Below are 26,906 nucleotides of genomic sequence, written 5' to 3'. Positions count from 1 at the left end.
ATGATATTACATAAGTTGCACTTGGATACTTTCATTTAAACCTTTCATCTCGATTTTCATCTTCGAAATTTTTATTATCTGAAAGGTCATAAATAAAATATTGTGGATAACTTAGAAGGAAAATGTCTGGGAAATCGCAATTATGTGAACGTAGCTCATTGAATGAGTAGCGGAACATTTATTTTGATTCATTTATCTAAAATATTTTATCACGTCACAACTTATTATTACTTGTTATTTTTGACAACACGATTTAAAAAGTTATATTTCAAAGAAGAATTTATCTTAGGATGCCTTTTAATATACAGGGTGTATCTTCTAAGATTAACCACCATTTTTCAGGCATTGCTAATAATGTGCCAAAGAAATGTTTTGGACAAAAATTAGTCATTTTTCGACCTGTTACACATTTGGATATTAGAAATTTTTGAAAAATATATTTTTTCAATAAAATTTTTTTTCAATAAAAACTCAAGGTCACCTTGATATTTTTAAATATTTTGGACTTCGCAGAGCTGTAACTGGCGTCAAGACAAATTCAACGGCCTGATATATTACGACCTTGAGGTAATCTTAAGATGACCTTGAATTCAGAAATGTAAGTTCTACCAATAGCAGTAGTTTATCGTAATACAAAACGGTATTATTGTTATCGTTGGATCTTTTTAATAAACTTATTAGTTTATCAGTCTTAATCTTATTTTGAATATGTAATTTGATCGAAATAAAATAATTTTCCATATTCTTTCTGTTGACCTAACCTAAATTGCTGAATACAAGGTTATCTCAAGGACATTGTGTAGTAAGCCTTTGAATTCGTCTTGCTACAACTCTGTAAAGCCCAAAATATATATCTTTTAAAAAAGTCAACGTGATTATCTTTTAATGAAAAAAATTTTTTTGGTAATTTCTAATATCCAAATGTGTAGCGGGACAAAAACTGACAGACTGTGTTTTAAAGTTTTTTTCTGGGCAAATTATCGGAAATGCTTGAAAGATGCTTTCAGTATACATCCTGTATACGATTAATTTTCATTAAAATATTTTCTGTTTTTATGGTGATCACTTGTAAGCTAAAAGAACGCAATAATACAGATTAACGCAATAAAGTGATCATCTGAAGTAAAAATAAAAGGATCATAAATTGTGCTTATAAAACAGAGTAATAAAATTTTACTGTTTCATTAATTTATCAGATTATGCATTTTGATAAAAAACAATCTGCGTCTTTCTACTTTTTTCGATAAGTATATCCTAAGTGAAAATAGAGTACATCGTAAGTAAAGATAAAAATGCGTTGTGGAAAGAAGTAGTCATAACGACCTGTCGGAAGATCTCTGATAATGTATGTATCAATCTGTACAATCTTTGATTACATAAGTGCATGTACAGTAGGATTTCGTTTGCATTTTAACATGTTATCTATCTTTATACAGAGTGAGTTGACAAGAAGTACTATCAAAATAACTTGTTACCTATTGTTTATATTGAAAGATGTCTTAAATGAATTATGCTGTATTTCATGGGATTCACTGAATGGGTGCAATTTTATTTTTTAATATCTTGTATTTTCTGCAATATCAAGGCAACCTCTTTTAGATGCCACCGTATATTTTTCTTGACATTGGTCGGCCCAGTTGAACGTTTTCTGCAAGAAGGTATTAATCTATTTATAATGAGAAACCAATGTGGCACATATCTTAGTTTGAATTTGTCAAATTTAACTCACGAAAGACAAAGACAACATAAGCACAAAAATACCTCGTCGCGTCATTCCTTGTCTTTCATATTTGAATAGGTTAATTTGTCAACACAAAAGTGTCGCGACGACTGGCTCATATTGCATATGTATCGTGGATGAATGTAACGAGCCAAGTCGCTCGGCCAAAACATGTATTATTGTTATTAATGTATCATTGTGTTATTGTACTAGTGCCTCGAATGTCTTGTTGTTTTGTCACGAAGTTTTATTTATTATTTAGTCATATGTATATTAATCTCACCCGAGCTTTCTATTTTTTTGATATTTATAGTATTCAAAATTGCCGCATGTCCTTCAAATTTATAAATTTTCAGTTGTACATCACATTGTGTCCGCTGATATCCAATTTCCTCATTTTCGATGCTACAATGTTCATCATTACTCACCTCGCTTGTTTCAGTTATTTCGGTTTTATATCTTTGTTGAATATTTGAATTAAAGTTAGAATCAGAATTAGAATGAAAATATACTCTATTCCATTTAACTTCACGGCTCCGTTTCGCCATATTAAAACTTGCATACGACGAACTGACCGATGTCACCCTAGCGGAACATTCCGCAAGTTACTTTTTCTTTGTGAACTATTGATATGCTGAGTGCACGCGAGTGTATATGTAAATTCACACACAGATGGCGTGTGGGCATTAAACATATGTACGTATGTAGATGTAAAGATATTTTTACTATTCTGTTGAATGCTTAAAAAGTTTACATACAGTATGATTCGATCAGATTAGATTAAATTAGAACTAATAATTAATCAACTACTAATTAGTAATGTATAAGGTTACATCAGAGTACAAATAGAGTCTTACGACTGAAAAGATAAATATTTATTTTGATCGTAATACTGACACACGTAGTGAAATGGGGCACGTCTCGAACACTCGCAATTCAATAAGGACTAAAGAATATTATCGATTTGATATTACATATCGATCGAGATCTTCTGTATCGATCAAACCATAGTTCAGTTGAAGAAGTGGCACCATACGGTAAAACAAAATCTGGATGAATTATGAATGATTTGATAAATTACATATGATCAGTCATGCATGTTCCGGACATATAGACTCATTGCCAAAGTTGCTGTTGTCATTATAAGCGATAAGTCATACAATTAGAGAGCCGTGATACAAATGGATTAAAATTAGTTTGATTTTGACGTACCAATACGTCATTGGCGGATTTGATCAGTTCGATTTTCACATACCAGTACGTCATGGATTGCGAATGGGTTAAAGTTAAAACATCTGCTACACTAATAGTTTTTCAACATAAATAGGTTTTAATACTATTTATTTATTTGTAGATAAATATTAGTTGTATTTAAAAGTATATGATCTCTAACCGGCCATCTACAAAAAAAGGTAATTATACCACATTATGTCCCCTCTGAAACCATACACTTCCTGTTTGAACCATTTTTTTATACAGTATAGTTTTCTAGTAATTTGCATATTTTGTTTATAACCAAACACTCTGTCAATAATGTTACAATCATTATCTTGCTCTAAATCAGAGGATTATTTACATAAATTAATATAACAACAATTAATATTTTTGTTATGTGTAGATTATGATGTATTATTTGATGTACCTATCTGAGCTCAAATATACTGAACAAGAATGGAAAAAGATAAGAATTGACGAGGATAATTTTTGTTACGAATCCTTCAATTTGTTCCAAATATCAGATTGTTACCAGCGTAAAATTCGGTCATTAAAAATCGTCATTTATTTGATAATTTCAAGGGAGAATGATAGAGATTGGACAATATTTGCGTAGCCCATAAAATATTTGTCAAACTATTAAGTTGTTGACATAAGTGGATTTTATTACTTTTTTGTAAAGCATTTAGTCAGCTCACGCGATATTGCCGTGGTTGCGGTTAATTTGTCAACTGTCAAATTTAATATGAAAGACAAGGAGTGATGCGACGCGGTATTTTTGTGCTTACGTTGTCTTCGTCTTTCATAAGTTAAATTTAACAAATTCAAATCAAGATATCTGCCACGATAATGTCTTTTCGTTATAAATAGATTAATATCTGTTTTGTAGAAAATGTCCAGTTGGCCCAACTAATGTCATAAAAAATATACGGTGCCATTTAAAAGAATCAAGGTTACCTTGATATCTCAGAAAATATAAGATATTAGAAAATACAATTGCGCTCATTTCCATGAAATGCAGCATAAATCATTTAAGACGTTTTTTGATATAACCAATATGTAACGAGTTATTTTAGGTAGTACTTCTGACTGATTCGATTCACCCTGTATAAGATTCACAATAATACAATCGGTTAAAGAGATTCCAAAACTGAAATGGTCTCTTTAATTCAATGATGAATGAATTACGGGACTTTCACATACAGGATTTAATCACGAAGTTCTTTGGAATTGCATCGGAGATGGTCCTCGTGTTGCAACTGACACCCGCCGGTGTCTTAGTACCCTATCTCGAAATAACGCAATCTAAGAGAAAGCAGACGTACTTCTTGAAGAGGAAGCCTCAAAAGGTCACTGAGGATAACTACAAAGATTTGTTGATACCAGGTGACATGGCACCGAATCCAATCGAGGAACTGGCGGTGCTTGAAGAAGATGTTAGTTCTCTAACTTTGTCCATTCCATTCCATCACATTCGACTCAGGAAAATCTAGTTTCTATTTTTTTATTTTATGATTTTAGTAGCAACACTATGTTAATTACATATATAGTGTAAAATATATAACGTCTTTCTCTAAACTAGTAAATATTAATTTGGTAGGTAAAATTTGCTATTTGTTATTTATTGTAACATTAATTGAGTTTAAAGATTAATTTTCAAGCTTAATTTTTTGTCACCTTTCTTTCCTGAATATTTTTTGCTTTTAGAAGATAGTTAAGATAGCAAAATATCTGGTAAAAGTAAAAACAGGTAAATATAGAAAAAATTCTAAATGTGATTTTTGAAAATATCAATGAAACAATCTATAATTTAAGACTTAAAGGATTCATTTGTTTTAATTAATCGAAATTTTCTTATTAGATGAAGTTGTATAATCATCTATTTTCAAAGTGGTGTAATTCTATGTCCTATAATCTATAGTCTGTCTAAATAGTCAGGTACCAATAATCGAAAAGAAAGGATATTGATATTAAATAACAGTATTTTGTTCTTCCTGGTCTTATCTATAAACAAAAGTGTATTAAAACATAAAACAAAAATGTTAAGTAATTTAAATTTAATAAACCGCACAATTCACTAATTTTGAAAGTGGTGTAAGTCCATTTATAATCTTGAAAGAAGATATTGGTCCAGGAAATTCTCAAAGAACTACTTGTGTAATGTATTTACATCATTGAACACATAGAGACGCGGACAAACTAAGAAACAAAAGAAAATGAACTTACTTTCAAAATATTATTTTACACAGTTTAGATATACATATATGAAAACTGTTATGTTAATTCAGTCATTAATTCAGTCACTATATATCGGTCCTTAAATAATTTTTACATACTGTAATATTTTCAGGCATACGTACCCATTTTATCTAATCCAAAAAATCACGTTGGGTGGCCGGAAGTTGTTCGAAAAGATGTTAAGAAACAAGTATACGACCTTCGAAGTCTAATATGGCAGGTAGAAAGATATTTATTTAAAAAATAGTAAAGCAGTTAATTTTATATTTAATAGTGATTCAGTATATACAGTGTATCCGGTTTATCTCAAAGCACGAAAATATTTCGAAAAACACGAGTGATATGAAAAAACGTTTTAGACAAAAATTACACGGCATGGAGAGGGATATACAATAGTATACTCTCTCGTTTATTTAACCTTGCAGTGACCTTGAAACCGACTGTGAAAATGATATTGTAATTTTTAAATGGAAGTATCTATCTTTTATTGCATATTTTTGCAGCTGACATTCAGATGTTTTCAAAACATTAGAATTTTATATCTTTCTCAAAAGATGCAGGTTTGTAGTGTCTTGAAAAAGTCTGAGTGTCACCTTTTTGACAGAACGTTTCAAGGTCATCGCAAGGTCAAATACTTAAGAGTACAATATGTCCACTTTTATATCGTGCAATTCTTTTTGTATCATTCATGTTCTTCGAAATATTTCAGTAATTCGAGATAAACGGGATGCACAGTATATGTATAATATTTATTTTTTTGTATTTCTAATTCCTATTCATTGTCATATAACTCTCGGAGCATCCATCACATCCAAAGACCCATACCTATTCATACTTCTATCCCAAGCATACATATTGTCTCTCATATTTAATACTAAAAATTAAACGTGTTAGTTTATCCTTATTTCTCCTAACCTAACCCTAACCTAACCTATATACACTATCCTATATGCTATTACGTATCTACCTTTGCTTTACAATCAGTTCGGTGCCTATATTTTTATGGGTCTTTTTCCAAAACTGAATTAACCAGCTTATAACCGCTTCACTTATCCTACCTTTTACTATATTTTCTTTTCTTCGCACACTATAATCTAACTTATAGCCATTTTTTTACTAAGCCTTTTAAGGTGCCTATCTCTAAACTACATGAAACACATTTTCTTTTTCTCTTGTCCAACTAGTAACGATTACGCTCCCCAACATTTCCGCATCTTGTTCTTCCTTCCTTCTGCAGATATTCCTCTTTAGCCGCTGTTCTTATGTATTTGTACCTACCAATAATGATTTAATAATGAATTCATATGTAGATATCTGGTATGAAATTTTTTGCTTCAACTTTATAGAATGCATTTTTATGTTGACATCTTTAAATACAAACTGTATAATTTTATACTTATTAATTGACCTATTGCATTCGTTTATATGCATATTAAAGGCTATGTGAAGAACAAATTAAAATATTATTACTTATACAAAATACAGGTGAAAGGAAAAATAACAGGACAAACTTTACTACCAATGCCAATGGGTATCGAAGAAATTCTTGATCAGCAATTCAATTCTAAATTAGAGTCTCCTAAATTACTCCAAGTAAAGAACAACATAGAGGAAATTGTAATAAAATGGGCGACACAAATTAATGAGATCCTCAACGTAGAGTTCTCAAAGTTTTCAACGAATGAAAAGGAAATTCCTGTGTCCGGTAATCTACTAATTTTTCAAACCATATCTGTTTATAGTTTTGTTATTTTGTTTTTATCATTACATATAACTGAAACCTATATACGTATATTAGCATTTAGAATATTATCATATACTTAGTTTGTATACTTAGAATATATTGTTTCAAATATTGTAATAAAAGGAGACATGTTTTCTGTGAAATTATTCTCTAAAATCTTAGATATTTTCTTTATATTTTTTAAAAAATAAGTATTTTACCAGATATTTCAAACATAGTTATAAAATATAAGTTTAGGATAAATTACTATACATAATTCATAATAATATTATATTTAGCATACTTTAAGTATGCTATGTTACTATTAGGGTAATCTAGGTAGAGATGGATTAGGCGAGGAAACGAGTGAGGTAAATTTTTGAAACTATATATCTGTGAAATGCGTGAAAAAAATCAGTATTGTTTTATTGTAATGATTATAATTTGAGCGTGTTAGATAACAATAATTTTTTGCATATTTATAAGAATGTAATTATAATTCTAATTCAGTACGGCAATTTTTAAATCAATTTAATTAATTAATTAGTAATTATTCTGAACAAGGGCGACTTCACCGATTTCAATGATTTTCAAATATGTTGTCAAGGTCAACATTTTGAACAACTTTTTCCTATAAATAAACCGCCATTCAGTTTTAGTTGTCAAATTACAAGCAGTGTATGTATTAACAAATTATTTTACAAATTTTTGTTTTCAAAACAATTTGACCATTTTTCTGTTTCTAATGATTGTGATCTTATTTTCTACCATCTTTTGGACGATAATAAGTAACTATTCTGAATCATATTAAATCTTGAATATTATCAATTATCCATCGAGAAAATTTGCAGTAGATGTTGAAGACTAGTTTAGGAGTTTTCTAAACTGTGTTTTCATTTCTCCAAGAGGAGGAAGAATTAGTGTTCTATTTGGAAGAAATGAAGGCCTATTGTTTTATCTGACAACAATGGACATGTGCAAATAAATGTGTCTATGTCGGCTGCAGGAATATGTAATAGAAACTGGTGGTATCCATTTAAAAATTTTAATGTCGTCTTTACTGGATGTTTCAAGGTCAAGTACGCAAGAGTACAGTATGATGCAATCTTTGTCTCAAACATTTTTTCGCATCCTTCGTATTTTCTCAGATATCTGAGCATTACCAGTTAAACAGGACACGCTGTATGTATAGCAAAAAGTTGTTCAGAATATTTATCAACATATTTCAAGGTCACTGAAATCGTTGGTATCGCCTCTATTCTGGAATAATTACAATAAATTAATATTTTAATTCAATAGAATAATGTATTAGCTTTTGTTGAATTCAACTTACCTACCTGTAAGTAAGTAAAAATAAGTAAAAGTAAAGATAGATAGATAGTATAGATAGTTTAAAAATATTTGAGTTTTTCACTTTAAAAATATTAAATATGACGTGTTTTTGAAGAAAAAATTCATCTCACTTGTTATTATTCTGCCAAGGAAGGTACGACAATTATTAATATCATTCGAAATCGTTTATTTCACTAGAGTTGGTCTATTGGAACATGAGACTAAAGAATATGGAATCGCTTTATTATCAATTAAAAGACCCAAAAGTACGACAGATGGATCTATTTCTAGAAAAAATGGAAAGTCCATATTCGGTGTATTTCAAAAATTTAGTAAAGAACGTGACTGCATGTAAGTAATAGTTAGGAAAAAGAAAATGTTTTATTTCTTATAATTTTGGAATTATTGACTTTCTTTTATATTGACTGGAATAGCATTTTCTTACTCCTAATTTAAGGAATATAGACACTTATGTTTCAACTTAAAATTATAATTGCTTCTTCTTTTCCTATTCAAAGTAGTTCTAATTTAATCTTTGAGAAATATTAAATCTTAATCCTTTTGTTAAATTGAAAATAAAAATTACTATTATACTTAATAGATATATTATTTATGTTCAAATGTTCTTTGCTTTAATCTTTCAGCATTGTTGGAAACAAGGGATATAAATCTTTACTTGAAACCTCTGGAAATGTATTTCAATGAAATTGAAAACGTTGAGTTCAGAGATATAATATGGAAATTAAAGTTATTGTTTCACTGTGTTTGCTTAATGTGGTCGAACTCGAAATATTACTCTATGGAAAGAATTATTGCTCTGTTACGGGAAATTTCAAATTTATTAATTTCTCAGGTATTTAATTCACATAGTATAATCACATAACAGATAACATATTGACACAAACATTTTTGAGCATTATTGAACAAATTTTCATTAACCATTATTTGGAAAGTGTGTACCTAAAATGCGTCGCAAAAAGTAAGAGTATATTCATCAAACACAGAGTATGTGTAGCTGTGATAATATAGAATTAAATTGTAACAAAACGACTGTTTTATTTTTTAATTTTATTACTAACAGGGCTCGCCATAACACAAAATATTGTACCATTTCCTCATGACGAGTATACTCGTCAGAAACAGCTAACTGGGTTAAAGAATTATTCAAATAGAGAGTCATTTGTTATTTCAGAGTTCTAGTTACTACTAGTCCAATCAGTTATTTTATTTAATGCTTTATTTTACACTTTCAATATATCGCTTGATGTACTTTTTGATTCTCATTTACGTCCTATCCGGGTATCACCTGATAAAATTTTATTACAAATAAAAATTACATTATCTACAACATTATTATTTCAAGTTCATTCACAAATTTATTGTACCTTGTGTCCGTTTGTCGTTCATCGGCAATTAAATTCCAATTTATTCCAAGTGTTTAAGATGCATGTTGTCCTCGTGGTTTCTAATTCTAAGAATAATTTACGATACGTTTATTGAATAGAAAACATCAAAGGTTTAAATGGTGATTAAGTTTACGACGTTCTTGGCAATAAAGTTAACATATGCAAAATTAGCGAAATATTTAAATTTTAAGAAATAGTAGATATTCTCCTCTATATCGTAAACCTCAAAATGATCTCTAAATGCTAATGACTCTGAATAATCTGACTTCTTTGGATGTATTTTATGGCGACACTTGAAGGTCTTGTTCTTTTTGTCAATGATAAATAATGCAATAGACTTACAGCAATGAATGGAAAATGAACGTATGTTGTGTAATACAAGACATGGAATGAATACTGAAAAAAAAAATTACGACAATCCATAATTAGCAGATGTTAGTCTTGCTTTGAAATAGATGGAAGACACACCGGACGTCTTTTACAAATGTAAAAACAAATCATTATTTTTCATTGAAAGGACTGCCTTTAGGACTTATGTTGATTACAGATATTTTACATCTTGTCAGCGAGTGCTATAAACTCACAGCTTTAAATGCTTTTCTTCCAACATTTGTTACACTGCAAAGTGCGTTTATTCATGTACAGATAATAATAGTGATGTAAAAAGAAAATGATAAGAATACAATATAATATATATAATATATAGACTGACCATTAATCGTCCTCTATCGGTGTTGTGGGTCAACTACCGAAATCCGCGAAATTCGATTGTGACGCATCTTGTATGGAAATTAACATTTTGAAAAATAAGCACGATTTTTCTGCTAATCGTTACTTTAATATTAACAGGGAAGATAACGCTCGTATTTGATATTTTTGTCACTTGATTATTGTTTTATAGGCAGTGAAACATATAAATCCGTCAACTTTATTCGAAGGAGATATTGAAGACAACAAAGCGAAGATAGCGGAGGTAATACCGACGCTCAATAGTTATCAAGAATTGTTTCGATCATATAAAGAAAAGGTAGAAACTTACTTTAAGTCGCAAGAACCTATACTTTGGACGTTTCACGAGAAGCTAGTTTTCGAAAGGATTCATATGTTTGAGAAGAGACTTAAAGAAATCGAGGTTTGCTGAATAATATCTATAAATACTTACTTTTAATTTATCAACATTTATGCCGTTTAAACAAAGTCAATTTTTATCGATATGAAGAAACGACAGTGGTTAACAAAAGAAAATTGTATCTAAAGTTATAGGGAAAATTTGATCACTAACCATTTTTTGTTAACTTTTGTTATTGTTCAGTAAGTTTCGTTGGTAAAACTGGCAAATAAAGCTGGTAAAGTTTCGTTGTTTAGGGGACCAACCTCCAATGATCTTAACCTTCACATATGTCACCCTCGTGAGTTATCTTCAGAAGGTTATAGCTGTTACTAGTTGTTTGTAAAAGATATTAACGCTTCATGTGGAAATGGAGGTACAAATGCTGGACCTACCATTGTTTTATTCCATATAGGTCAGGTTAGGATAGGCGAGGTAAAAATGCTGAAACCTAACCTGAACCTAGTTGATGATAAAATAGTTAAGAGATTCATATTAGTTACTGCAGTAGTTTACTCGCGCATTCTTGAGTTTCTACACGTTGACATCCAAAACAGTGGGCGGAAGTCGCATTGCGTTTTCGGGTAAAATTTGAAATAATTTTCCACCAACTATTATGTTTTTTCGATCGCAATTCCTGGGATTTTGTGCGTTTCATTCTCTGATATAGAAGAGATTCGTATTGGACCGTATTGGGTTGAACGGAAAATTCGTTTCCTCTTTAAGAACAATCTAAAAGATGTTTTCTTCTTTACATGTATTGTTTTCAATCAATATAACGTACAATACACAAATGTATATATATATAGCTATACTTTTGTAAAAAACTTTGTTATTCCACTGGCGTAGAATCGCTTAGTCTTCCGAGAAAAAGAAACGTCCCAGTTTGTTTTTGCAGCATTCCAAAGAGACAACTTCTAACTGTCAAGATAGTTTTGTAACGGCTGGAATAAGTGACAAGTTGCACCGATATTTGTCGTGTGACGTTTGACACATGTAGTCAGTCATATGTAGTAGAAAACAAAAAATGCTTTTGAAAATGTTTCTTTTATATAATACAGTTAACTATTAACCAATCATCAGTATCAGGTTACATCAATTAAATTAAATTTAATGGTCATGGTTTAAATCCAAATTCATCTAGTTACGGAAAATGAAACGAACTTTCTGTTCAAGCCAATAGCTTAAACAGCGTAGCCGGCAATGAACGAATTGACGCAAACCAAAGTCAAATCAAAGTGAAACGGAAAGCGTGGAAATATCTAGCGTCGAAAAGGTTCGTTCTACTTGCAAGAGTATTTTATATTGCCATTGTTTATTTTGTCAATAATTTTTTAACAAATAAGGAGCTACGGCTGAAACCTTCTGAAGGTCACTCGGAACCTTGATAGTACCTGTGAAGATCACTGGAGGTGGTTCCTTTAAGTAACAGTTTTACCAAAATGTAAACATTTTTGTATTGTACAATACGTGGAACAGAACACGTCTTACTAATTTCAATGATGTTAAGACATGTTAAGGTCAATGTCTTGGGTAAGTTCACAAATACATATAGCTTCAGACATATACATGAAAGTAATATTTCCAATAGGACAGGAGAACCTCAGTTATCCGAATTAATTGGAGCATAAGGATGTTCGGATAATACAATTACTTTCCTGATAATTCGTCTTCAAAAAGATGTTCATTTTTGTTCCATGTATTTGAAAAAAGAACATAAACTATAATAGCAACAAAGCAGATAATGAATCTCTGAAAATTCATCATTGTTTTACATATTTAAATAAAGAACATAAATATCAATAATACCGATACAAATAATAGAATTAAATATGATTCGATTGGAGATTTATGGGCCCTAAAATAAATTGTACAATTTTTTTAGCAGATCTAATTCTGCAAATTTACGTTCCTCGTGTGTCTCCGTCTTAGTTGTGGTTTCTAAGGCCTCAAATACTTCAAAACATTAAGGAACATCATCATTGCCATTATATTCGTGTCTCGATCCATTATTCGAAGCACACATAACATTAGTGTCACGGCCAATCGAAGAATACTCATCACATTGCAACCATTCCATCACGTCGACGTTGTCACAATCACCGGATCCTGGTATTGTATTCAATGCAGGAAGAGTTCCTTCTACATGTGCCGTATTATCTTCCGCTTCTTTCTGTATGGTGTCTTTAACGAAGTTCATTAACTTTTTCCATCCTCTTCTTAGTGTCACATATTTGGCGCCTAGCCAAGCTTGCGCCGCCATACTACAGCAGCGATGCTTCAAATCTAACTGCTTGTGAGACTGTATCACCTTTTTCCCAGCAATATCGTTGATCGTTAAGAAAAATTCTTGCTGAGAATTGAACCGAATTAAAAACTAGCAATATTAAAATGTATTCACCTCGAAATCATTTGTCCAATTATTATTTGAACATTTTCCATTAGATAATAATATTAACAACACCCAAATCCTAACTTGTGTGTATCTTATAATATTACAATGTAACGTATAATATTAGCTTATCTATTTATCACTAACTCTGTGTGTCAATACTTAGCGTATGTCGTCTGATCTGTTAATTAATTTCATCGCAACATCCTTGTAAACGCGAATAATTTGTATTCACAAACTTTGAATAATGTGTACATAATTATTTTTATTCATACTAATATTCAACATTCATTTATTATAATACTTCAGTAATGTAAATAGATTGTTCTCAATCGCAATTAAATGCGTTGTTGTAACGTGCTCTACGTGGCATGTTTCCTCCTTTTTTAAATAATCCTTGGTAGAGTTTTGCTCTGTAGAACATTCGGCAGGTTCCTTCAGCTATTAAGGGTAGCTTGTGGGTGTTAACCCTATTGGGCTAGCACTATTACAAGAATGTATTTATAATTGACCTCGTGTCACTTGGTACTGTGATTTCTTTTTCAGTCTTCTAACGGTCCTGACTGTGTACAGTGTATTGACTAGTGCGTTTCAGTGACTCATTGTTGCTGTTTTGTATTTATTGAACATCCGCTGAATTTCTTTCTTTACAGTGGGAACTTGAAGATCTCTGCATAGTTCTTCACTATTATTGTACATTACAGTATTGTATATTACAATCTATTATTCTACAAAATACGATTGATTGCATGGCTTCCATTTTAGCAATATAGCTTTTAACCACTGTACCCCATAATTGGACGCCGTATGACCATACTGGTCTTATTATGACTTTATAGATTAGTAATCTGTTTTCTATACTAAGTTTCGAACGACGATTGGTTAAACAGTACGTGTTTTTTCTTTTAATTCTTACTTGCTGTATTCTTTTGTGTACGTGCTGTTTCCAAATTAATTTTGAGTCCGAATGGAGTCTCAGGTATTTGACCACTTTTGTTTTTGGCATTTCATTGTTATGAAGTGTGATTTTTGCAGTATCTTCATTCTGGAGGGTAATACGACTATGTTTATTATAATTGACCTTTGTTCTCTGCTCTACCAACTATTGTTTCAGTGCATCTACATGGCTTGGTGAGATCTTAACTGCTTACTATGGATTTTCATGCATTGCTACTATTCCGGTATCATCAGTGGATATACAGGCTACAGTATTTCGTGTTGGTGAAATGTCTGCTGTGTATAAAGTGTAAAATACTGGATCCAACACACTTCCTTGTGGTACTTCAGCGCCTAGTACTTGCGTATCTGAGTTCAAATCTCTTATTCTTTTACGTAGAATGTTCTGTTATTTGGGTAAGATTTTAATAGTTGACCAATTGCATCTGGCAAATGTTGTTTCTGGTTTTCAGCAAACCTTCGTACCAGAACGCTTGTGTTATGTCTAAAAATAGGCATGTGCAGTATTTACGGCTTTCCAGAGCTGTTACAATTTTGTTAATTAGCCTATGCTCTTGTGGAATGTTTTTCTCTAGATTTTAACTGGCGACCTGGCATTAATTGTTTACTGTTGAAAATCTCCTTGATTCTGATTATAAGTATGTGTTCTAGAGTGTTAGATAATATTGTGTGGAGGAAGGTAGGACATTATGAGGAGGATTCGTGAATGTTTTTGCATATAAAATTTTATGCTCAATTGAGAAATTTAATTAGAAAAAAATTTTACTTTATTTTTTTCTTAATCTCTCAGTTATGTTCCACTTTTGATGATATCCTACTTTGTGTTTATAATATATATCTCATATTAATCTGTCGCATGTATCGATTATAATTTTATAATTATAATTTTTTATTACAGTCATTATTTGATACAGTACAAGATTATTTGAAACTAGAAAGAATAGAAATGTTTGGCTTAAAAGCGAAGTCACTACTTTCCATGATTAATAATATTTACGAAGAGTTTATTAAATTGTACCAACAATTTGGAGACGTGTCTTATGAAGTTTTAATGCCAGAAGAAAAACAATTCACTGCAGATTTAAATGAATTTTTCGCCTCGGTAAGCAATTTATTCACTAGACTCTTCGCTAGCTTCTGAATGTTCTCTAGTTAAGTTTAATAACTTAAAAGCCATGTAGGCACATAATTTTATTGAACAAACAAGTTTTAATTTTATCAAGAAATATGCCGTTTATGAATATTTTACCAGTAATATTTAATAATACTAATAAATAGAGTGTCCAGTTAGAAGTATTATCAGTTGTGTCAATTATAATTTTGAAATTACAATTTTCTATTACAATCATTATTTGATACAGTCGCATGTTATACTATTCCATATAGTACAATAAGCAATAATGAATTTCTTAAATTTATCTATTCAATGAAGTTTCAATTTTTTTAAATAAGACATATAACAATATAATAAATTCTATCACAGATTTTGATGTTCTAATTAAATATACGTATCATTTGTTTCTATATTTTGATATATTTTTTCATATTTTGTATATTACATTTATAATTACGTAGATTAGTACATATTTACCTGTTACTTTACATGTTTACTAATCAATGAAAATTCTTCCTGAAATAAAAGATAGAGCAGTTTGATCGACGATTGGCAAGCATTTTCGACCAAGCATTTGCTGAATGTTACAACTTAGAGTCGTTCTTTAAGTTCGTTTGGATAATGGGCGTAATTGCCAACAGACCTATAATAATGGCCCAATTATGGCACAATTATGAAGAAATAATTCAAAGAGTAGATCAACACTTCAGTGACCTTAAGGTAGGGCTAAATTATATATTATTATATTAAGAAATTAATTTTTACTTCTAATTAGTAAGAATAATACTCTGGCTTTAACAAAAATGGCTTGAAATTATTCGTATTTTATATAGAAATGAACTGTAGTTTTTTACAATGTAAAGCTTAAACGTTCTTGATAATAATTTCAATAATTTCTCATATGGGTATATTGTTATATGGTGATGTAAGGCTCATAATTTTACCATAACAGAAATTAAGAAATTTATTAATCGGATAATATAAGAATTTACATAAAGTTAGATGAACAGAAGAAACAACAATGAATGTGCAATTTTAAATTAAGTTTTGTAACCGTTCATTTGACCGGGTCTGGCAAGGTTGGTGTTAATATGTTAATATGGTGTAATATAAAATAATACATGTTAGAAAATATTTTGATGATTTTAAAAAATATATTAAGTGAGAGAGAGAGAGAGAGAGAGAGAGAATGTAACAATAACAATAAAAGCGAAATCTCGTTTTAAGAAAGATATCAATGAAATAACATATATTACCATATTTCTCAGTCTGCCATGCGATTATATTGCTGTATAGAATTACATAAAATTATATGCAGAGAAAATTAGAAAGAAAATATTACAAATAGAATATAACAATATTATACGTGTGAAAGTTATCATTTTTGTTATTACTGTCTTAAACATTTGTGTAAGTGTCTCTGGATCGGTGAAAATTTGAAAAAGAAGGTTGTCATAAGATTGACTTTGAACTTGAAGTTCAAGGCTAAATTCTTTTTTATTGCACCGCATCCTACGCATAATGAGGACCAAAAATCTTCAAGGAACCTTTGCAACTGAACCGTTTTCTTGAAAAAAAGAATGTTAAAATTTAGTTAACTTTACCATTATCAGACTCAATTTTCTACATTCCATTCAAGTTTCTTCTTAAAATTATTTAAGAAGACTTCAGACGATGGAAACTGCACTTAACGCGACTCGATAACGATTTTTCATCCACATACTCATCCAAGCAAAAAGATAACAAATAAACGAAATAAAAATATAATTATATATCTTGCACGATTCTCCAGTGACATTGTAAAGAAACAATTAGGGTAATTACAAGTCCGTAAGTATTCGTTTAAGTTAGTAAACCATTAACTATAGTTAATGGGCAGTGATAAGAACTAAACAAGTGGGCAGAATGGTATAAAGTTAAATCAGTTATAAATTAGAATTCATTTGCAACAGAGTGGCAATTCTTTATAGGAAATAAACAATTGCGTCATGTAAATGGGTTAATATCTTATAAGAAATATTACGAGTTGCCAATTATAACAAACATTTTGTCTTGTAGGTGTTATTCGACAAGAATTTTAATTCCGGAAAAGACAACGAGCTTTCGACACTGAATTCGTATTTGCCTGTAGTGAGTGCATCCCTGTGTTTTTTAATGAAACTTCGTAAGAGAACTGTTCTCCCAATTGAGTGCATGAAATTAATTGACCATCCCTTAATTAATGACAAAATGGAAAACGTACTCAAAGACAAATACGAAGAACTTGAGGTAATATGCGATAAAATAATAATAAATGTTAATATATATTTAAGTACGTTTAAAGCTTGCATTGAACTTGATCAATCTCTTCTTACAATACTGTTTCTTCTTACTTGATTTTGTCATGGATAGAATATTTCCTTATGTGTTTCTCTAAGATCTTCTTTTCATTGATTTACAATAATTTGTAATTGATCAAAATATACAGTAAATAACAAAGATACAGTATATTTATCATATCGATAATATTATATTGATTATATTTATCTCTTCAAGGCTATTATTGACGAAAAGGAAAAAGAAATATTTACCGCCTGGGCGGAGAAATTGCCAGAAATTTGGGAAACTCACTTAACGAAAACTCTTTTAAACGTTAGAGAGGATCAACTGCTGGAAACGAATTTCGACTTTGCTTTAAAAATTGCCTTGAAAGAGATTCGTTATATGATAATTGCGAAGATTCCCGATCTTCCTCAAGAAGCCATAGATTTTTATAATAGATCACAATTCTTCTTCATCAGCACTTACAATCTCAATCTGATAGTGAATTGGTAAGTCATGTTTTTATTTTTATAGATATATAGATATAGAAAAGAAGGAAGATATCTCAATTTGAGGCATATATTTTCTTTCTCTTTTTCTTCTATACAGTTCATTCATAATTTATACGTCACAGAAAAGTAAAATGTTCCCTTTTTTTGAAGAGACATTTAAAAATCATTTTGGTATTTGCATAATACTATTAGGTCAGTGACAGTGAGAGAATTTACAATTAGGGGCCAAAATCAAAACAGCCATTTCGACTGAAATGTTTTTGGTTGCGAATAATGATTGTAAATGACCGAAAAGTATTTTTCATTCTCGATTACCATTATCGACGAGGGAAATTTATTTCGGTAGATCGTAACAGTTATCGGTGAGAAAAATTGCATTTCCATTGCACATAGTAGTTATCGAAGAAGAAAATATCGTTTTGGTTTTTGGTTTCGATTAAGTTCTCGGCTTCGAAGTTTCTGTTTCATCACTACAAATAGTACAGTTTTCGTTAGTACAAATTACTAACAACCATGACAACCATAATAAATTGTAACAGAGCGTGTTTCGAAGAAACTTTTCATTTGATAGAAAATTATATTTATCGACCTTCTTATTTACAATCAGATCATAGATTGAAATCAATAACTATTATTAGCGATAGAATTTGCCCTAATCGATAAAGTCCTGTTAAATATTATTATGACGAAACAACATCCTGTAACAGTCGTGCACAAGTCTTGAAATGTAATAGAACAAAAAAACAAAGAAACAAAAGGCAGCATCGCGACAATATAAAAGTAAATATATATAAGATTTATACTTTCATTTATTTATTTATCATTTATCATTTACAATAGACGGATATCTTTCAATAAAATAGCTTATTATAAAGTCTTTGATTCTGAACGTGTACTGAAAACACACGTGTAGTTGGTTAATACATGCAATAATAAAATAATAAATATATATATATAATAATATAAAGTATATTTTATGTTATTCTACTATATTATTATTATTATATTATTATATTTATATTATATTATTCATTTTTATTATATTATTATATATGTGTACATATAGTATAAATATTATATAAATATATATAGTCATATATGCAAGTGCAAGAAACTACCAGATTCAAATTCTAAATATAACTTTCCTGGTATTCTCTTGGTACCCTGTAATAGCTTGAAACCTTCCTGGTTGAAACCTATTGAATTTATCAAATTATTTGTGAATTAAATATTTCTATATTTATTTTACAGACTAATTCTATCCAAAATGTTGATATCGCTAATAGCAGGTACTTTGTATAACTAATTGTCCAAACACCATTAATATGTATTAGTGTTGATGTGGTCATGTTTGTCGTATATATTTTTTAATGCATTTCCTCGTATTTTCTTTTTCGTTCTTTATCTACAATTTTTGTATCTTCGTGCAAATCTGATCAATTTTCATATATTAGGTTGTTCCAAAAGTTTCTTTCGTTTTATAAGGAAATAATAGATGCATGATATTTTGTGTTTTATGTTGTTTTATTGAATTGTGTATTTTGCAGTAATAAAACAAAATACATCATACATAATTCTATAAAACAATATAAAACAAAAAATGTTGTGCATCTATCATTTCCTCATAAAACGAAAGAAACTTTTGAGACAATCTAATAGATAATTTCACATACATTTAGAAAGTAGGCCTGCACCATCTTAAAATAGTTACATTTCAATACTTTCTTTACACTTTATATGCCCTGTGTTTCGTTATCCATTACCTTACCTTACCTTAGCTTTCTACATATTTCTTGTCTCCTAATGTTCGAGATTTCGCCTCGTCTGAATCCCTTTGTTTATGTTTGACGGCTAGGTTTTCATGAAACACTGTTGCTTTATCGTTTTGTCACGCTGATATTTATCTTGTTCTTGTATAAATTGAAATTCATATACAGGCTGGTCTAGAAATCAGCATTTCTCACGCACATATTTTCATATTTTTCTTTTTCATTAATCCTTCTTGCAGGACAGAGAGGGATAGCTACTGATGACGCGGAAAATGTATTTTCTCAGTGAACGTCCATTGCACCTACGTTTAGGACGTTTATTAAGATCCCGAAATTAGATATCACGACAAATGTTATGTAACGTAACGCGACATCGTAGCTAACTAGTCGTATGTATGCAATAGATACGAGATTTTTGTAATGTAGAAGAGGCGATTGTTGACAAACCCGTTGCACAACCAGGAAAGAAAGTCTTGTATTATGCGAACGAATAATTTTCCCATAATTTGGTCATTTCTGATAAACTCGGTTGTGTGCAGAAAACAATTATTATAACAAATACAGTACAACCCGGTATAACTTCGGGACACACGCTGATTGATTCTTGTCAGAAAATTAATTATCTGATCGACGCCGAATGTCACGACGACTCTTCTACGCGTTTTTGGTGCGCCTTCTTCTTGTAACAACGGGGTGGTAACCAACCAAATGGCTGCGAGATGTTCGATTTTCTTGCGAGGTCGTGTTATTCTTCCAGGTCAGATAATCTCAGCGACTTGTATCGTCACAATATGGTTACAGCATACTCTTCGGAGATATCGGGCTTATGCCACGTCCATCGCTATTGGGTGTGAAATAAACTAAAAATCTTAAATTGCTCATGTCCTCTTCGTAGATCCTAAAGTTGCAGATCAAAAAATATTTACAGAGTTTAATTTTAATATTTTACAAAATACGAAATATCGAAGAAATTACGAAAATATTTATAAAATTTACAAACCTTGCCGAGGAGCACCCTACGTGGATCATTAAATTCTTAATAACGTGTTAATATCCTTACACCTTCTTCAATCTTAAGATTACGCTTCGACAGCAACCTGATGCAAATGTGAAACTGTTATTAATTCGATAATACTTGAAATGTAATAATAATTTACGGGCGTATCACTGAATCGCCATCCATACGTGTAATATTACTTCGTTGTCATTCATCATCATTTGTTTTTCATCATTAGTGAAGAGAAGAATTTAGGAATGAACTTACATCACTTTCAAAAGAAATGTTTATGCAATTTCATTTATTAATGAAATTTCAATCGATTAGAACAGACAAGCATTTTAAGATTCGAATTGTAAATTGTTTACAAATAAGAAGGTGAAAGTATACATAAATTCGTGCTTCCTTAAATTTTTCCAAAAAAGAACCTATACCAATTCTACGATGTTAGTGAAAGACATCCTTATTAATATTGCTGTAGTTGTTAACATTGTTTTATTATTATAGTTTATTGTATATTATTTTTTATTATATAACAACGTAGTTGTTAATGTTGCTATAGTGGTTCATATTGTTTTATTATTATAGTTTGTTATATATTATTTTTTATTATATATTAATGTAGTTGTTAATATTGATACAGTTGACGAAAAAAAAAATCAAAACGGTGGTAAATTATAGAAGCAAAATAAAAGCTCACATTGATTAACAATTTATATAACCAGCACATCCAGAGAATACTTCAGAGAGATCATCCGGTAGATCTGATAGAAAGATAGAATTCGCCTGTAGACATTTTCCCAATGGAGAAATCGTCTACGTGATATTCAATTCAATACTAAACGTAAGAATTTGTCTAATGTCCACGTAGACAAATTGAAAAGAATTTTGGAATTGAAAAGAGGAAGCAATTGGAACGATCACAACATAATCTTTCCAGTAATACATATGTAGAAACTACCAAATATTTGAATTAATTTCTTGTTCATTGTTGCCGTAACATCAATATTCTTCATCTTTATGTAATCATCAGAAGAATCGCATTCCGTTGGTGTCTTATGCTTGCTGTTGCAATCACATTTACTTATTGCCTGGTTATTCGGAATATTATCGGTTACTTTCACGGATTGTAAGCAGGTCTCGTTCCTCGTGTAACTAAGCATTTAGAAGGAGATATAATTTATCATTAAATTTGCACAACTGAATGGGATCAAATAAAGAAGAACTTTCATTTTGCGTTGCTGCGCAATAAACACTATTATAACATCAGTTCCTAAACAGGTAGCTGTTTTTTACGAGTATATTCGTTATGAAGAAATGGTACAACATTTTGTGCTATGATGAGCACTGTTAGTAATAAAATTAAAAAATAAAACAGTCGTTTCGTTACAGTTTAATTTCATATTATTACAGTCACACATGCTCTGTCTTTGATGAATATACTCGGCATCGCTTACTCTTTGCGTTAAATTTTAGGTACGCACTCTTCAAAGTTTTCAAAATGCTCGCAACAGCTAACCAGTCAATTGTTAAATTTTTTATCGTGATCTTATAGTTCGGCTTGAATTCTTTGAATTTTATTGAAATCAAATGTTACATTTTCCAACATTTTTTCACAATCTAATTTTGAAATTGCCAGGCAAGACCATAGACAATGTAGATTAATACCGTCCGCTGGTTCTCTGCTTGAAATTATGTCCGTATTATTGTTAGAATACATGTAAATATATATCTTCTTTGTTTACATATATTACGTTTAGTATTAATATATATTATATATATAGTTTATATATATATAAATACATTTATATTTGTTATGTTTATATTATTCTTTTCTTATATTTACTTGTAAACCATGCTCCTACGATTTTACCGGAGAAGCAGGAAATACCCTGTACAATTATATATCATATATATTATTGTATTATTATAATATTTAATATTTAATATTATTGTTATTATTACATTATATGTTATGACATATAATGCAGTATATAATATATAATATACAATAATATAATATAATATAACATAATATACATTATATATCATATTTTATTAATATATAATAATATATTATATTATAATATAATAGGATATAATACATATTATAATATAATATACATCATATATAACTCATATTTGTAATATGTATTATATTATAATATAATACGCCTAATTTTAGATACAAGTCGCTATATGCCCCCAAATACAATTCCACGATGTGAAAACGTGACCAAACGTTGACCGCGTTGGAGATAATTTGTCTTCGATACGTGACTGTCGCATAATCGATTGTAAAACGATTCGTGCGTGGGCAGACGTGTATCGCACAGTTTATCGTAGAATGTTAGGTAATCGTATGGAAAGACAGCTTTCTTGTTGAGAAGTTCGAAGTCGCTTTCTGGAAGATATTTGACCGCGATGTTTTGTACGATACACAATTTACTCTTTTCCAAATACGATTCCAAATACGAGGAATTCCTCAAGTCTCCAGTTTAGGAATTTGAGACAGTCGATGAAACGAAACTTCACCCATTCTTTTCTCCTACCACGCGTGACTGTAAAGTGTTTCACGAAAGAAATGTGCGTCTCTTTAGCGAGCGCTAACAGTTATTTTACCCTCGAACGTGTTGGCGAGCTTCTTAATGACGAAACATTGTGAATACAACGGGTATGACGATCGGAGTTCCATAATGTAAATTACAATTTCTCTTTTTCTTCTTTTTATGAACTCTTCTTTTCCATTCTTTTCCAAATTCTTTTATGGAATTTATACAATTTACACCTGCAAATAGCATACATTAGTAATCGTACATCGTTTCGAGAATTTCTAAACCTTATTATTATCATTATTATATATATTATTATTTTCTAACCTTACCAGCCCCGGAATCAAAATTGAATTAAAAATCATGCATTTATTGTTATTTCTTTTGATCATCTAACTTTATGTAAATTCTTATATCATCCGACTAATCAATTTCTCCATTTTTGTTAACACCAGGTTTACGTGACGCGACATTTTGACGTATTTCGAAATTCACGAGAAAAATTAGCCCTTTTATATTTTTCTTCTACCATTTCTGCTGGCTATCTTCCGTTTAACAAGACAGATATATACCGAAATTCATTTCCTTCGAAACTTTCTAGCCTCGAAGTTTGCTACATACGTGGTATATTTTATCATATTAGAATATATTTTATCATACCACATTCGACGTAATCGGAATGTCTGTAAACCTAGAAAATAATACAAGAATTATTATATAAGAATTATTAAGAATACAAGAATTTACATAAAGTTAAACGATCAAACGAAATAATAACGAATATACAATTTTTAAATAAACTTTGAAACCGGTTATTTCAGCAGGCCTGCTAAGCTTAGTGTTAATATTCCAGCTGTTGGATTACACGATTTATTGCACGAATTACTACTCATTATCACACAAGCGATTACACGAATGACGTGTAGGACATCATGTCAAATGTAAATGTAAAACGTAAAACGACAATGATCGCGAACCTTTACATCGTCTGTTTACAACAGTTTTTCACGCTCGTGGCACCAGATGGCACGATTGAAGTCAATCCATTGTTCTTTCGTAAGACTATTTACTGAGCCGATCCTATAAGTTTCCTAGTTGATTAATCTGACACTAGGGAAAGCCATTGCTCCTAGTGCCACCCTCCCTGTTATTCGCAGCTCGAGTTCAATTAACCCTCCGCCGCGTTACCCTACAAGGGTGAGAGTTTTTCTCTCTCTCTCCCTCTCTGCTCGCTCCTTTACGAGTATAACTTGCTCGCAGAAGGAGCGGATAGCCTCGTAAAAAAAAATCCGGTAAGTGCCGCCGAAAGGCACTCCTTTCATACTACAAAAAAGTTTTTTTTTACGTGGAGGAAATCTTCATAGACACCTTCTCATTACACCCTGTGACGCGGGGCGGGGGACACAGGGTGGTAGCAGAAGGTAGTGCCGGATTCTTACCGGCTAAAACCTCCACAGTGAATCAGATTACCGTAACCAACTGCGAGTGATCGCGACGGCCCTGGGGTGTTGTCTCCATTCTTTGCAGATATATCCACCAGGGCGAGGATTCGAACTCGTGACGCGTCGTCTCCAGTTCGGGACCTCAACGAGCGTACCATAGATGGCTGCTCCACATAAAAAATTAACCTACATCGTTTTCAAGTATACTCAACCACTTTACTACTCAAATTCTTATTCAGCTTCGTATTAAACATTTATTACCGTGTAAAAGTAGTTGAAATACGTAATATAAAGGTGATTAAAAAAAATTAGAATTGTGTGAGCAATTGTAATAAGCCAAGATATTGAATATCAAAATGAAAAAGTTTTTGTATGAAAAATGATCGTAAATCGATGAATTACGCGATAAAATACAAGAAAGAGTCACGAAGTTAGGGGCAAACGTTATGAACACCGAAATAGGCTTAAAGATGTGGGAATTCCATAACATATGGCAATAGCAACTGCGTCCACTTCGAGCATCACCGATATTTCTAGAATTCAGGGAAAATATTGTTTATGAAAGTTACCGAGAATTGTGGTAATCGTAGAATTCCAGTAATAAGTTCTTTTCTTGGCGATGAGCGTATGGAATACTTCTTGTTCAATTAATTTTTTTAAATAGCATATTATACATTTTTATTTTCAGTAGTAATAGGTTTATATCATGTTATCGGCCTAAGTAAAAAATCGTTTGATTTGCAAATGACTAAATAATTAAAAATCGTAATTATAACGATGATACAGTGTACAAAGTGTTCTGTTTAAGTGAGTACGCTGGAATATCTGACGAGAAATCAAAGTTATAAAAAAAATGTTCTTACAAAAATCGTATGTGAAACAAATATTGTTATAAGTAAGAAAAATTTGTTAATAATTCTTTTATGTACCTTATTCTTCAATGTGGCCACCATCGTTTAGAAATATACGTTTGTGTATTATTAATAATTGAATTAAACATTCCATGAATTACAATTACAAATTCAATTACGTCGTACCCAATCACATTGCATTTCGTAATTTAGGTCTCTCGGTTAATTAAATTGCAATGTAATTCGTGATCGTAATCGAAATATAATTACAAAATGCAATGCAATTGAAATACGATTACAAAGTACAATCTCATTAAAATATAATTAGAAAATACGATGCAATTGAAATATAATTACGTAATGCAATGCAGTTGAAATAAAATTACGAAATACACTGAATGATATCCAAATTGAGAGGCAATGAGAGGAGGAAAAGACCACAGTTTTTTTTAAAGGTTTCAAACATAAAAAAATTACTATTAATGATGAATATGGTGTTATTCATAAATATAAAAATTCGCCTCAGTTTTTCAGAGATTCAAATTGTAACTCAGTTACATTGTATTTAAATTACTCTTGTGATTCCAGTAATTAGAGATTCAATGAATTGATAAGTTTGAATTATTTAATTCAGTAACATTTGTAATTTTACCGCAGTTTCTGATGTTTGTAAAAAGTGTCTTCCGGCATCTTCCAACGTTGCGCTAAAAGTTAAATGGTAGATAATGAAAATTAAAATCGATCATTGATCAATTATCCATCTAGCAGAATAATCTTTCATTTTTAATGTTCACTCCAGCATTAGCATCTTTACCATGCGAGGAGCAACGGTATGGCACGTGAAGGTGTCAGACTCAGCTAACCGACATTTACTGACTGTCGTGACTCCAATTTATCACTCATTACACGAAATACCATCGAATAGCAGGTTGTTGAATTTGTCTCAAAAGCCAGTGTAATATTAACGAAAAGATATGGTGCCACTTAAAAACAGCAACTACGTCAACCACAAAATATCTTTTTAAATTAATACTTTTATCGTCACAAAATAATTTCTATAAGAATATTTTCTTTCTAACTTCTCTTATCTCTCGTGACACGTTTCAATGGATGTTTCACTTCAACGGAACACCCTGTATATACATGTTTACCGTTAACAAATTTACGATAATTGGTATTTTCCAAAATTTATTAAATGATACTTAAATGATATGTAATAGTTACTATAATAGTATATCCTAGTAATGTAGTTTGTTTTTTAAACAAATAATATATTT

General features: G+C 30.6%; 1 protein-coding gene and 3 long non-coding RNA genes across 7 annotated transcripts in view; 2 read left to right on the top strand and 2 right to left on the bottom strand.

The window, feature by feature from the left end:
- LOC126875144 (dynein beta chain, ciliary-like) overlaps positions 1-26,906 on the top strand; it is a 75,804-nt gene that overhangs the window by 2,642 nt on the left and 46,256 nt on the right. Inside the window, exons 2-11 of the mRNA XM_050637867.1 lie at positions 4,141-4,371; positions 5,286-5,393; positions 6,659-6,878; positions 8,427-8,579; positions 8,873-9,081; positions 10,536-10,766; positions 14,990-15,193; positions 15,734-15,925; positions 17,264-17,473; positions 17,741-18,015. Of these exons, the coding sequence (XP_050493824.1) occupies positions 4,141-4,371; positions 5,286-5,393; positions 6,659-6,878; positions 8,427-8,579; positions 8,873-9,081; positions 10,536-10,766; positions 14,990-15,193; positions 15,734-15,925; positions 17,264-17,473; positions 17,741-18,015 (2,033 nt within the window). The remainder of the gene's footprint in view (positions 1-4,140; positions 4,372-5,285; positions 5,394-6,658; positions 6,879-8,426; positions 8,580-8,872; positions 9,082-10,535; positions 10,767-14,989; positions 15,194-15,733; positions 15,926-17,263; positions 17,474-17,740; positions 18,016-26,906) is intronic.
- Positions 1,366-2,396, bottom strand: LOC126875024 (uncharacterized). Its single transcript, XR_007693197.1, has 3 exons — positions 2,149-2,396; positions 1,762-2,054; positions 1,366-1,648 (listed from the first exon to the last, which is right to left on the bottom strand). It is a non-coding gene; the product is annotated as an uncharacterized LOC126875024 (long non-coding RNA).
- On the top strand, positions 2,423-4,134 carry LOC126875032 (uncharacterized). The gene is made up of 3 exons (XR_007693214.1): positions 2,423-2,977; positions 3,075-3,132; positions 3,339-4,134. It is a non-coding gene; the product is annotated as an uncharacterized LOC126875032 (long non-coding RNA).
- Positions 21,184-26,802, bottom strand: LOC126875030 (uncharacterized). 4 transcript variants are annotated; one of them, XR_007693210.1, is made up of 3 exons: positions 24,123-26,802; positions 23,664-24,027; positions 21,184-23,572 (listed from the first exon to the last, which is right to left on the bottom strand). It is a non-coding gene; the product is annotated as an uncharacterized LOC126875030 (long non-coding RNA). The 4 variants fall into 4 exon arrangements; XR_007693211.1 differs by having other exon boundaries at positions 23,669-24,027; XR_007693209.1 differs by having other exon boundaries at positions 21,184-24,027.

The sequence above is a fragment of the Bombus huntii genome, chromosome 17 (genome assembly GCF_024542735.1).
Source record: "Bombus huntii isolate Logan2020A chromosome 17, iyBomHunt1.1, whole genome shotgun sequence".
In the NCBI taxonomy this organism is placed as follows: Eukaryota; Metazoa; Arthropoda; class Insecta; order Hymenoptera; family Apidae; genus Bombus; species Bombus huntii.
The sequence above is the reverse complement of the archived record's forward strand: the minus strand, read 5'-3'. Positions and strand labels throughout refer to the sequence as shown.